Consider the following 12,797-nt stretch of genomic DNA (forward strand, 5'->3'; position numbering starts at 1 on the left):
CGAGATAGTGATGTGGAGGGTGCCGTCCGCAATTCTCGTTTGGCTATTTTTCTTTGATCAATTTGGGGGCAAAAATATCAGGCGCCCTTCATGTTCTTTTTTTTTTGGAATTAATTTTCTTTTTTTCCCTGTTGCTATAGTCTTAGTTGATGTAATAGGCTATGGTAGATTTTTTCTTGTGCAAACATATTCTCCTTTGGGCCAATTATGAAAAGTAACCTTATTTTGAGTTTTATTTGCGCAGTTCTCCTCGTTTCAATTTACAATGCAAAATTTGATGCACTATGTTTGCATAGATACAGATTTTCGAGCAACTCTAAATTAGTCAATTACATGTTTTACAAATCATATTTTCATATATTTTATTTTTTTTACGGATACGATAAACCTATTCTATCTTATATTAGGGGGCGGACTTAAAGAAATCCAAGGGTAATTCGGAGGGGACTGAACCACCACCGGACCACACGAATACACTATGCATCCGCCTGAACTTTTAAAGCAAAACCACTTCATGTGATAATTGGTGGGAGGTAAGGGCCACCCGATCAAATTTTAATGCTTTGGTGGTGGCCGTACACCAGAGCAAAGGCAGGTGGTTTACAAATCATATTCTCATATAATCAGGGGGCTTTATGAACTAAGGTCTGACAAATTGAACCTAAGCGCAGTTCAAGTATCTCGGTTTCAATCCAAAACTAAACTATCAAAGCTTGAAGAGACGTTTGGCCATTAATATTACATTGATTGAAATGGCAAATGCAAAACATAGCAGCACTCTTTTTCAAATCTGTCTGTTTTCGATTGAAAACCTCTAACAGACAATATGTTTTAAGTAATTCCTTAAAAAAATATATACATGTTTTAATAGTGTCTATGTTTTTGCCTTTTAAATAAATAAATAAATAAAAATCTTTGAGTCGAGACCATATAGATTTCTACCGTCAAACATGTTAATGTTATGTGTGATGCCCTAAAATAAGAAAGAAAAAAGATTTTTGCCTAATAAAATCAGAACAAGGAAGTACATGACCTTGTTCTTGCTTGTTTTAAATTTTGCAAAATATGATCACGGGAAGTAATTATTGAGCATAATCGCAATCAAGAAAATTTACTAATTATGAATTTTGATTTTTTTTTTGTTTACTAACAAAATTTATAACCTGAATACAAAAGTGTTCAAGAATGTCAAAAAAATTAATTATCTAAAATCAAAATTTATAATCAACTAAAATAAGCAATTGAGAATAAGACCTACTGCATTTCCACCACCAACGAAGAAAAGGTTGTGGGGTAAAATCGTCTTTTAATTAAAGAACAATGACCGGTTACCCAAACTATAAATATCGGTTTTTAAATTATTGACAGGGTTTTACCCTTCGCTGGGTTTTAGCTGCATACACTTCTTAACGCCGTCGCTCCAACCGCCTTTATCATCCCTCTCCACCGCAGAGCCACCACCTGCGGCCTCCTCCGACCGAACAAGCAAGAAACCAATAAGCTCGAACTCGTTAAAGCTATCAAATGGAGGCCAAAGAAAATCCCTCGTAAGATGTTTCTTTTTGCATTTTATAGCATATGGTGCAGTTTGTTAGATTTTCTGTTTGTGGAGCCATGGTGCTATTATCTTTATAAGGGACTTCAAAGAAGCTAACTTGGGACTAAAATTTGACTCTTTTTAGCTGGAATAATTGGAACCCTTTTTTCTTTGTGGGGCTACTATATAGTTTTAATTGATTTTTTGCATTTTATTCCTTGTCTTTCCTCCTTGACTTTTACCTAGCTGCCTCTGCCGTCCATGGGTTTTTAGTGGAAATGCTAAAAAAGAATTCCTTTTTCGAAAATGCAGAATAAATGGGTTGATTAGGGGGCAAATTTGAATTGAACAGGAAAAATGGACCTTGTGGCCTTCATGAGATAGTAGATTAAAGGCATAAATTTTACGAATTGGGCAGCAAATTGTAGCTGAAAATAATTTTGAAGTTTCGATCAACATTGATTTAGCTTCAGACTTTCTGGTTGGTCTATTACTTGCTAAAGTTTGAATATTTAAGTTGTCTCCTATTGAGTTCCTAATTCTCTAATTGTTGCCAACTGAGCCTTTTTATGGTTATACAGTATTCAGGTGGACAATGAGGATACCAACAAGATTATAATGCCAGAAAAGGAAAAAAACAAGAATCAGAAGAAGCAAAAGAAAGATCAGGTATGTACAGCCAATGTACAGTACTTTTACTTCTTGTTCTGATGGAATATGCGTGAAGATTAATGGTTTTTATATCTCTAGGTGCCTGGAAAGCTTAGAGCTATATCAAATCCTAAATTAGGTAAGTCCCAGAAAAGAAAATTGAGGAGGCTTGAGGTGCGTGCATCTTTAATATTATGTCTGTTTGGTTCTTCAGGTTGGGTCCTAATTGTTTTGGAAGGGCTGAGGTAGTTGTTTTTCTGATGTGTAGGAGGAGAAGGAGAAGGCCTCTCTTTGGTCGCAAAGCATCGAGACCCTAGAGTGCGATCCCTTTCTCGTTTTTTTTTTACTTGTTCTAGTGTTGTTTCTGAGACAAACACCAACTAGTGCTTGAATATCAAAGTGAATGCTAGTATTTTTTGGTTCACAGGAAGTACAAAATAAGAGATGATGTCTATTCACTTATGTGGTCTTCACGAAACTTGGGCCAGGTTTATACAAATGTTCCCTAATTGGTGAATCAGGTTGATACTGGTTTATTAGCTAGCTTTGCTTCAAATTTCAGGTTGAAACTGTGCGTGAGAAACGCCAAAGGGAGGTGCAGTTTTCTAAAGCTGGTTTAGAATTGCCACATGCTGTTCAACCTTTCAAGAAGAGGACCATCAATGATTCTGCTTGTGAGATCGAGCATTGTTCTGATAGAATACAAGTTGCTTACAGCAATGAATCAGCTAAAGATAAAGAAGAAGCGCTAAATGCCATTTCTATCTCCTCACCATCATCTGAAGGACTAACTGTCAGAAATGAAGTTGGTACCTTTACTGGAGATGCTGAGGTTATGGTTAAGAAAGTACCCCATGACAATATCACGTTGGCATCTCCACAATCAGTGCAGAAGTGCCCATTCAAATGCAATTCTGATGATAAGGATATCAAAAAGTTAAAAGTATAGTTCTATTCCTATATATTAAAGTTTTTAAAGTTTAACTTCATCATAGATATGCAATGGTTAGGCTATAATTTAAGGCAAGGTAAATACTATCTATTGGCATTAATTCTTTGACAGGATAAGGTTGATGAAGATCCAGAAGTCAAATCTAAGAATAAGAGCATTTTAGCTAACTCACCTCCAGAAGGACCTATTACTGCCCTGGATGGAGTGGATGTGTTCAGGAGGAAAGAGGATGAAGCACAGAAAAATAGTCTTAACTGTTCCAGTTCCAGACCTTTTGCTAACTCTCCCCAAGAAAGGGCTTTGGTTGCCCCAATGGTGGTGCATGTATCTAGATCAAAGAATGTTGAGAACCAAAGAAAGAATCTTCCTATTGTCATGATGGAGCAGGAGATAATGGAAGCTATAAATGAGAATATGAGTGTCATAATTTGTGGTGAGACTGGTTGTGGCAAAACCACTCAAGTTCCGCAGGTAAGCCAGTTATTTTCTTGATACCACTGGTATATTTTGAGGATACGTGTGTTATGCTGGTTAGGTCTTTTCCGGAAGAAGTTCTCTTATCTCTTGCTTTTGGTATTTAGTTTCTCTATGAAGCTGGTTTTGGTTCGAAGCATTCTAATACTCAAGGTGGAATAATTGGTGTGACACAACCACGCCGAGTTGCAGTCCTTGCAACTGCAAAGCGAGTGGCATTTGAGCTTGGCCTTCGTCTGGGCAAGGAGGTTGGGTTTCAAGTCAGGCATGACAAAAGGGTTGGGGAGAATTGCTCCATTAAGTTTATGACTGATGGAATTTTACTTCGGGAAGTCCAGGTCTTTCTCAACTAATGCTCTTGCTCTTGCATGAAATTTTTTCCCCTTCAAATCATTTATACGACTTTTTCTTCTCTACTTTACACCTTCCATGCTAGGGTGACATCTCTAATTATGAAAATTTCCTGTATGTTGCAGAGTGATTTTTTACTGAAACGCTATTCTATCATTATACTAGATGAGGCTCATGAGAGAAGCTTGAACACTGATATACTCATAGGAATGCTTTCTCGTGTTATACGAGAGCGGCAGGTAATTAAAGTTATTTAGATTTATCATGCATTCATTTCCTTCCATCTTCCATCTGACCTGAGGCTATGAGAATGTTGTAAAGGTACTTGTGGTCTTTTTTTCTTTGCTTACGGGGGAGTTTGTAACTTTTTAATGTCAGAGAGAATTTGAGGAGCAGGAGAAGAAGGTTGTTTCAGGAGAATATATAAAGCCGGAAAATAGGATATACCCATTGAAATTAGTTTTGATGAGTGCTACTTTGCGGGTTGAGGACTTTGTTTCTGGCAAACGAATTTTTCATGTTCCTCCACCTGTAATAGAAGTCCCAACTAGACAATATCCAGTTACTATACACTTCTCCAAGAGAACTGAAGTCATAGATTATGTCGGCCAAGCGTATAAAAAGGTCTTGTCAATTCACAAGAGGCTGCCACCTGGTGGGATACTTGTATTTGTGACTGGGCAGAGGGAGGTGGAGTACCTTTGTCGGAAGTTGCGTAAAGCATCTAAGGAGATAGTTGATAAAGTTTCTAAAGTAAAAAATGATTCGACTTCAGTGTCTGGTGAGAATCCAGGAGAGTTAAATGACATGAAGGAGATAAATGAAGCATTCGAAGGTCATGACGATTCCGGACATGACATAACAGACCGTTTCAGTTCTTATGAGGAGGATCATGAGGATGTGTCTGATAATGAATCAGATTCGTCCCATGATTCGGAAGATGACAGTGATTTGGAATTCTCCAATCAAGATGAGAATTTGTTCAATCAGGAGTCTATGGAGTCTGACAGTCAGCTTGCAAATACTCTACAAAAGAATGGAAGCCTTGCTTCATTGAAGGCAGCCTTTGAAGCTTTGGCCGGAAAAAGAACTTTTGACCCTGACTTGGAGGGACAAAAGACGAGTTCGGTTGCACCACAAGGAGGTGTAGATGAATCTGGTTCCACAACAGGAAATACAGGGAAAATAACAAACGATCCTGTTGCTGGTCCAATATCTGTTCTGCCTCTTTATGCAATGCTTCCAGCATCTGCACAGCTTCGGGTATTTGAAGCAGTCAAGGAAGGTGAACGCCTGGTCGTTGTTGCCACTAACGTAGCTGAAACCTCTTTGACAATCCCAGGTATTAAGTATGTTGTTGACACTGGAAGAGAAAAAGTAAAGAAGTATAACTCTTCAAATGGCATGGAAGCATATGAAATACAGTGGATTAGTAAGGCTTCTGCTGCTCAGCGTGCTGGAAGAGCAGGAAGAACAGGGCCTGGGCACTGTTACCGCCTTTATTCTTCTGCTGTCTTTAGTAACATATTTCCTGACTTCTCATCTGCTGAAATCTCAAAGGTGCCTGTTGATGGGGTTGTCCTCCTTATGAAATCAATGCATATTGGCAAGGTAAATTTTGGTTCGAATTTGAGACTCAAGTCAAAAAATGGTTGGTTTGCAATTTGGGATATATTGTATTGTCATGACTTACATTTAGTTAAGGTTGGATCCATTGAGTTCAACAAGGCAATGTGGTAATGTGGAATTCCCCCTGTCAATCTGTGTGCTAACTTTAAATGACCTTTTTTAAAAAAATTTTTAACGGTTGAAGGGGAGAAGCTTACAAGGGAAAAGGGGGAATTTTGGAGGGGGGGGGGCTTGTGAGTCGAACCAGGGGTCTCACTATCACTTGATTAATGTTCCTACCAGCTAAGCTAGATCTTGAGGTCAACTTACCTTTTTCTTTATTGTGTCTATTGTCATCCTCTCTTTTATCTCCCCCTTCCCCAAAAATTTTTTCGCACCCTCTTGGCTCTTCCAATTGTAACCATTCTTGACCCATTGCTATTTAATGCTTTAACTCATGAGGGTCTCATTTTGTTCGGTACAATCATATTCAGTTTATGTCTTTCTAGCACCCTCATTTCTTTGGCACAATCATGTTCAGTTTTTGTCTTTCTAGCACCCTCGTTTTTACCGTCATTTAAATTTAGGTTGCAAACTTTCCTTTTCCAACTCCTCCGGAAGCCACGGCCGTAGCTGAAGCAGAGCGTTGCCTGAAGGTGCTTGAAGCTCTTGACAACAAAGGGCGGATGACTAGTATGGGGAAAGCAATGGCACGATTTCCTATGAGTCCTCGGCACTCCCGAATGCTCCTAACGGTAATTCAGATCATGCGAAATGTGAATGACTATGCCCGGGCAAATTTAGTTCTGGGTTATGCGGTTGCAGCTGCTGCTGCTTTGAGCCTATCAAACCCTTTCAGCATGCAATTTGGAGGAAACCACACTGATGGGGATGAATTTAAACAGGGTGAGAAGGCAGGCACTAGAGAAAATGGAAAAATTTTAGACAGGGAAGAAAAACAGCGGAAAAAGAAAATGAAAGAGGCTGCCAAGGATTCTCGTGCTAAGTTTTCTAACCCTACCAGTGATGTTTTGACCACAGCTTATGCTCTACAATGTTTCGAATTGTCAGCAAATCCAGTTGACTTTTGCTGTGATAATTTCTTGCACTTAAAGACGATGGAGGAAATGTCCAAGCTGAGGAAGCAGCTTCTTCACTTAGTATTTAGCTCAAATTCCTCAGATTTGCAGCATGATTTTGTCTGGATTCATGGGGGAGTAGATGATGTAGAAGGCGCTTGGAGGGTTTCTTCAGGGAAAAATCCTCTGTTTCTGAATGAAGAGGAAATTATAGGCCAAGCTATCTGTGCAGGTTGGGCTGATAGAGTTGCTAAACGGACTAGAAGTGCTTCAGGATTATCAGATGGAGATAGAAAAGTCAATGCCGTTCGCTATCAAGCTTGCATGGTAAAAGAAAGAGTTTTCCTCCACCGTTGGTCATCTGTTTCCAAGTCCGCACCTGAATTCTTGGTGTACAGTGAATTACTGCATACCAAGAGGCCATATATTCATGGGGCCACTTGTGTGAAATCAGAATGGCTTGTAAAATATGCTCATTCCTTGTGCAGTTTTTCTGCACCTCATTCAGATCCAAAACCATATTATGACCCTCAAACTGACCTAGTTTTCAATTGGGTCACTCCAATTTTCGGTCCTCATCTATGGCAGCTTCCACTTCACGGTTCACCCATCAAAGATGATATGGATCGGGTGGCTGTATTTGCCTTTTCTTTGCTTGACGGCCAAGTTTTGCCATGCCTAAAGTCTGTCCGGAAATTCATGGCTGCACCTCCAGCTAGCATATTGAGACCAGAGGCATCAGGTGTTAAACGAGTGGGAAATCTGTTGAGTAAATTAAAGAGCGGAAGAAGAGTAATTGACAGTCGTTCTATGTTAAGACAAGTGTGGAAAGATAAACGTATGGAATTGTTTTCAGAATTGCAGGATTGGTTCCAGGAAGGATTTCATGACCAATTTGAAGAGCTTTGGAAAGAAATGCAGCGTGAAGTTCTCTTAGATCCCAATGACCGCTTGAGAAAGTTAAAAAAAGCAAATAGGAGAGTATAGTCTCCTCTGACTTCTGATACTGAAGAGATTCCAATGAGGAGATGTTTATGATCTTTACATCTTCTGGATGAGCGGAGCATCTTATGCCTGCTGTTATATGATTTGCTACCATGCTAGATTGTTAAGAGGTAGTATTCTTACCTCTGATTGTCCTTGTTTATGAAGTTTAGTTCTTTGTCATAACAAAATATTACTTTTATTGAGCTGAAAGCTCGTGAATAATCACCAGGATTGCATAAGCTTGCAAGAATATGCTGGAAGACTCCCAAATCTTTTGATCTGGTTCAGTAAAAGGTGGCGAGATTGACACTCAGTCAGCTAAAGCGCTATGTTCTTCTTGCAGCCAATACAACCGCTGCTTAATTTGCACGAGATACAGAGACCATAACTACTGGCAATCTTTAGGGGATGGCATTCGCCAATACCCGTTGCTGTCCTCAACCGGGGAGTCATCAGGCTGCCCAAACAAAAGGACTGTCTTTGGTTGAGAGTGCATTCTGTCATGTCCAGTTACAGGGATTTTGTCTGATGACCAGATGTTGTTAGGAGGGAAATGAAATGTCGAACATCTCTTTGGTGTTATGAACAATAGAGATAATTATGATTTTCATTTGAATTAGACAAAGCAAGAAATTTGATTTTGAAGATTAAATTACAAAAGTCTTGAGATTTTAGTTCTTAAATTTCGAACTCTGAATGGTTTTCCAATTCTGGTCTGTACTGAACCGTTTTATCAAGCAGAATTGGATGTTCAACTGGGGTTCTCCAAAGCCAGCTATTTGCCTTTTATTGATACGTAGAAAGCCTTGGAATTCAGTGTTAAACCTCATATTTCTAAGTTCTCTATTCTGGTGGTCTTGAATTTTTTCTTTCCTATCAGGCTCTAGATGATGCTAATTTAACCAAATTACTGAGGTGTTCTCACTGAGTGCCGGCTTCAATATTTAGTGACAAGACCTTCCTCGAAAAGAAGTATTCCTGTTATGACTCTGTAAAGTTGCCAGCGATGCTCTTGCACCGGATATGGGGTAGGGACGGTCATCAGAAGGACCGTCCTTGAACAGTTCACGGCCAAGACTTGGCCAAAAAAAATTGTACGGTCCAAATTTTATCTTGTATCTCGATTTTAACATATGTGGGACCTACAAAATTTTGTTCTAAAGTTACACGTTATTAAAAGTAAGTTACATCATGTGCAAACAAAGTTACGCCGTGTACAAAATGCACATAATTGTCGTTCCTGCCGGTGGTCCGCTTGCACCAATGCCGGTTTAATCAGCTCATGCAGCATACTTCTGTGTTGATATGACTTTATCAGCCTACTAGGGACCCCTCCAATCGCAAAAGCTGATTAATATGAACTGCTGGTCGATGTGAACTATCTGCACTGGTGACCCCGTCATAGGAATGTAAGATTAGATCAACGATGATTATCTCATAACTGTTGACAAAAACTGCGCGTTATGTTCATGAAAGCTGCATGGTGGTCCTGTGGTTCTTATCTTTGACAAGATAAGCAGGAAAAATGTTTATTCGAATTTGCATATCCTATTGCAATCGAAATGGATCATTTTTTCTCTTGTAATTAGAGTTCTTATTGGAATTTTCGAGCTCTCCAAGGGATTCTGCGACACCATGCCACTTCGGAAATTAAAGGACACACTACTAAATTCAGGAGATTAAAGGGAGATTTTGATTATCTAAAGATAATATATAAGTGTTTTACGAGAGTATTGTATCGCCTATAAGCCTTTCTTTGATCAGGCATTAATATGGCGTTTTGCAGGATCCGACCTCCCCAAGTAATGACCCTTGCATGCAGACTTACAAGCTGCCTCCATGGCAGACACGGTGATTCTGCTGTTGCAAAGGTTTGCAAATGCCCGCATATGTTTCATCCCGTATTGGGTTAACGGACCACAGTGCGTCTCAAAAACTCGAACCTGGCAATCAAAATGCATAATTGAACACCAGATCCAAACAATATTTCATTGGGAGACACATTTGGAATTTTCTTACCATTGACTTCAGACATTCCCAGTCATCAACAACAGGCAGACCGGGTGCCCTGACATGAGTAAGAACTGAAGGACTCCTTTCCTGACCAAACAGAGAAGCTCCAATGATATCTACGCTCCCATCCAAATGTTTTCTGTAATTCTCCGTGTTGGTAATTTGCTCGAGGAGCTTAACCTTTTCTGCAGAGCCATCTTTCATTCTTTTGTACTGCGAACGAAGGACATTCTGCATATCAGAGCTAAGACAGATACTGGATCCAGTAATAGGAACATATCATATGCAAGCGGGTTGAATACACTCTTTCTAATTGTCAAAACGCTATGAAGTCCACAAGCATAGGTTATTAGGAGATTAATTGTCACGTTCAGTTATTTTATCATCGTAGGACTAGGCTGAGACTGCAAACGAGCCGAGTTGATTCGAATTTTGATCTAATTAAGTCGAGCCTTGACTTAGTTTTATCAAACTCAGAATTCGAACTCAAGTTTGACGAGCTGTCAATTTAAAACTTGAACTCGAACTCGAACTCGAAAAAATAAATAAAATAATATTTTTTTCTTAATAAATAATAAAATATTATGGATATATATGTAATTTTACGTATAATATTTTTAATTCGAGTTCAATTTGACCAACTCGAACTCGACTCAAACTCGATATTGATCGAGTTCGAGTTGAGTTTTGACTTGCGAGCAACTAGATTCGTTTGCAGACACAGAGAGTAGGAGTCCATTGTGCTATATGCCGGGTCTTCCTATGAGTCGACAAGACAACAAGCCGTGTTTGTTCTGAGGCTGATTGAATAGAGTTACACCATCTGCCAGCAAATATCGATTGTGGCTTGCAAGCATACGGTGGAAACAGAGAGAGAGAGAGAGAGAGAGTAGGAGCTCACCCGATTCCGCAGGAAGAACAAATCCGCACTTCTCTGCTCTACAACGGCCATGTGGACGGGGGAGTCTGTATCGTTTGGAGGGAAGCTTTTGGTGGCTGGATTGAACCCATGGTACAAGTACAGCTTCTCAGCATGCATTCTCGTGTTCCCATATTCCGTGACATGAGAACCACCAATATAGGTGTGGTTGTCGGAAGTCCTCTCCTTGACCTACAGAAAACTTTACAACTTGTCCTGTATTGGAGTGATAAAGGCAAGTATTTCGATCCAATTCTAAAGTTCAAATGCTTGCTCACCTTCTTGAACTGCCGTTTTATTGTCTCTTTTTTCAGGTTGTGAGACTCGCTGCATAAGAATTGACTATGATGAAATTCTGGTTGACCCTAGTCGAAGTGCAGAATGTAATGACAAAATTCGATTGATTAGGTCAATGTGGGTGTGGGTTACGAATTATACCTGTCCTCCATCCAGGAAACACTGTACAAATCCCCTAGGCATGGAAAAACTTCTGGCTCTCCCGTTGCCGTGTCAGGAAAAGAACAGTATGTAGCATAGCTATCTTCTCGTGCATTGGCAGCTGTGGTGGCATAAATTCTTAAATTTTGCGGCAATAGACCTTCAAAGATACTCCCACTTTCACATGCTTCAACATATATGACCTATATGACCATCGCTACCATCTTAAGGCCATCATATCCTTATCATAGGTACAGAGATAAGACGCAAAACTAATAAGATGGTGACAAGAATTTACCATTTCTTTGTAGGTTCCTGAGGAATGTTTCTTTTTCAATACCTCGTTGAAATCATTAGCATAAAGAGGATCACCACTGGGCATCTCTGGGACAGAAAGGGTCCATGAATCTCGAAGTCAATTTCAAAGAAAGCATGTAATCCATTCCTGTCTCAACATCCCAAATAGAACAAAGGTAAAGGATGGATTTCCAACTCACCAAGGACTCCTGCGCCTCCATGATCAGAGTAAAAGATGAATATTCTGTCTTCACTTGTACTGTTGACAACCTTCCCACTCCCACCAGTTAAAGCCGTCTTATTTCCAAGGAGCACAGCATAGAAATTCTGAGTATTTGCATGCTTCCCTGTATAGTCCTGTCAAGATTATTCAGTCAAAGTGGTTAACTGGACTCAGGAACTTAAAAGAGTTGGTCCAATGATTAATATAAAGTTCATAAGACCCGTGTATAAATTATAATACTTTTTTTTTTAATTTTACCTTGGGAACACCCTTGTAAACATCATCCCCATGAGGTCGATTGATGATGACACCAGGCTTGGGATTTTCTTGATTATTGGCAATGTCATCGTACATGAACACTACAATGTATTCATCTCTCAAGCCTCCTTTTTTCAGTATTTGGTATGCATGACATACGTCAGCCTGTTTGACAAGGAAAGAAGCTTGTGTGTCAAATATAATAGTGTGTGCATTTCTAGGTGTTTTTGTGTGTGAGTATGTGTGCGATTGTCAAACAAAAATTTGTGTGTGATCTTGGATTTGATTGGGGTGTTGAGGTTGAAATGAAATGGGCTGAATGAGAGTTTTAAATAAATCTTAATCGAAACCATTTTGCCAAATAAATCCCATATTGGATATGCCGAGCTAATTAATAATTTGGATCGCAAAAATGGGAATCGGGCTCATTTGTCTGTCCAACCAATTAATGTATTTTCGTTTTATTTTGTAAAATTCCATGTGGTTACAAGTAAAACTTCCATTAAATAACATGCATTGAATACGTTGGATTATTAGCATCTTACTACAACTAAAACAAATGCATTTACTAGCCAACCAAATGGGATGAACACTTTGGATTGACCATCTTCCATGCGGATAATGATCCATCCCCAAAAAATTCTTTCCATGGATCATAGGTGATCTTTGCTCGATGAAGGTTCTTTACCTGATGGCGGTAATTATACCACTCATTGGAACCGGCCACAAGGACAGCCCATGTTTTTCCTCGGCATTTTTCCGGTTCAGGGTCATCGGCAGGTGGAGGACTCAATGACTTCCAAGCCTGGTCAGGAAATCTTGGTCTGTTCCCCATAGCTATTGAAGGTGTTGTCACCATCTGAAGCAGCACCATGCTAAGACACCAAAAGATGGCATAAACAGCCATTCCTTAAAAGCCAACCAAACACAAAAGAAGGCCAACCAAATGAACAAGCAAGAAAATAGAATTGTAGAGAAAATTAAAGGGGTTAGAGGATTATCAAAGTGAA

At 39.4% G+C, this 12,797-nt stretch overlaps 2 protein-coding genes across 5 annotated transcripts; one reads left to right on the forward strand and one right to left on the reverse strand.

Annotated features, from left to right (window-relative positions):
* Positions 1-1,358: 1,358 nt before the first annotated feature.
* Positions 1,359-8,394, forward strand: LOC140004126 (ATP-dependent RNA helicase DEAH13-like). Of its 4 annotated transcripts, none has more exons than XM_072061218.1 (12): positions 1,359-1,547; positions 2,119-2,206; positions 2,288-2,362; positions 2,457-2,506; positions 2,616-2,676; positions 2,751-3,131; positions 3,252-3,611; positions 3,722-3,952; positions 4,091-4,204; positions 4,344-5,576; positions 6,161-7,767; positions 7,851-8,394. In XM_072061218.1, the coding sequence occupies exons 1-11, from the start codon at positions 1,525-1,527 to the stop codon at positions 7,637-7,639; spliced, it is 4,095 nt and encodes a 1,364-aa protein (XP_071917319.1). In that variant the 5' UTR covers positions 1,359-1,524; the 3' UTR covers positions 7,640-7,767; positions 7,851-8,394. The 4 variants fall into 4 exon arrangements, with proteins under 4 accessions (XP_071917319.1, XP_071917318.1, XP_071917320.1 ...); XM_072061217.1 differs by having other exon boundaries at positions 7,869-8,394; XM_072061219.1 differs by having other exon boundaries at positions 2,288-2,327; positions 7,869-8,394.
* Positions 8,395-9,083: 689 nt separating this feature from the next.
* On the reverse strand, positions 9,084-12,797 carry LOC113704311 (legumain). The gene is made up of 9 exons (XM_027226129.1): positions 12,476-12,797; positions 11,788-11,952; positions 11,507-11,663; positions 11,308-11,393; positions 11,010-11,212; positions 10,850-10,898; positions 10,554-10,763; positions 9,659-9,865; positions 9,084-9,582 (listed from the first exon to the last, which is right to left on the reverse strand). Exons 1-9 carry the CDS (start codon positions 12,692-12,694, stop codon positions 9,400-9,402), a joined length of 1,479 nt encoding a protein of 492 aa, XP_027081930.1. The 5' UTR covers positions 12,695-12,797; the 3' UTR covers positions 9,084-9,399.

Source organism: Coffea arabica, chromosome 8e (genome assembly GCF_036785885.1).
Source record: "Coffea arabica cultivar ET-39 chromosome 8e, Coffea Arabica ET-39 HiFi, whole genome shotgun sequence".
Lineage (NCBI taxonomy): Eukaryota > Viridiplantae > Streptophyta > Magnoliopsida > Gentianales > Rubiaceae > Coffea > Coffea arabica.

Excerpts from the sequence above, each read along its gene's own strand:
- LOC140004126 (XM_072061218.1), top strand. The coding sequence starts at position 1,525 with ATGGAGGCCAAAGAAAATCCCTC. Across the intron at positions 3,612-3,721 it reads AAACCACTCAAGTTCCGCAG|TTTCTCTATGAAGCTGGTTT; the intron begins GTAAGCCAGTTA and ends TTTGGTATTTAG. Across the intron at positions 3,953-4,090 it reads TTTTACTTCGGGAAGTCCAG|AGTGATTTTTTACTGAAACG; the intron begins GTCTTTCTCAAC and ends TGTATGTTGCAG.
- LOC113704311 (XM_027226129.1), bottom strand. The coding sequence starts at position 12,694 with ATGGCTGTTTATGCCATCTTTTGGTGTCTTAGCATGGTGCTGCTTCAG. Across the intron at positions 11,953-12,475 it reads GGTATAATTACCGCCATCAG|GCTGACGTATGTCATGCATA; the intron begins GTAAAGAACCTT and ends CTTGTCAAACAG. Across the intron at positions 9,866-10,553 it reads TGTTCTTCCTGCGGAATCGG|TACAAAAGAATGAAAGATGG; the intron begins GTGAGCTCCTAC and ends CTTCGTTCGCAG.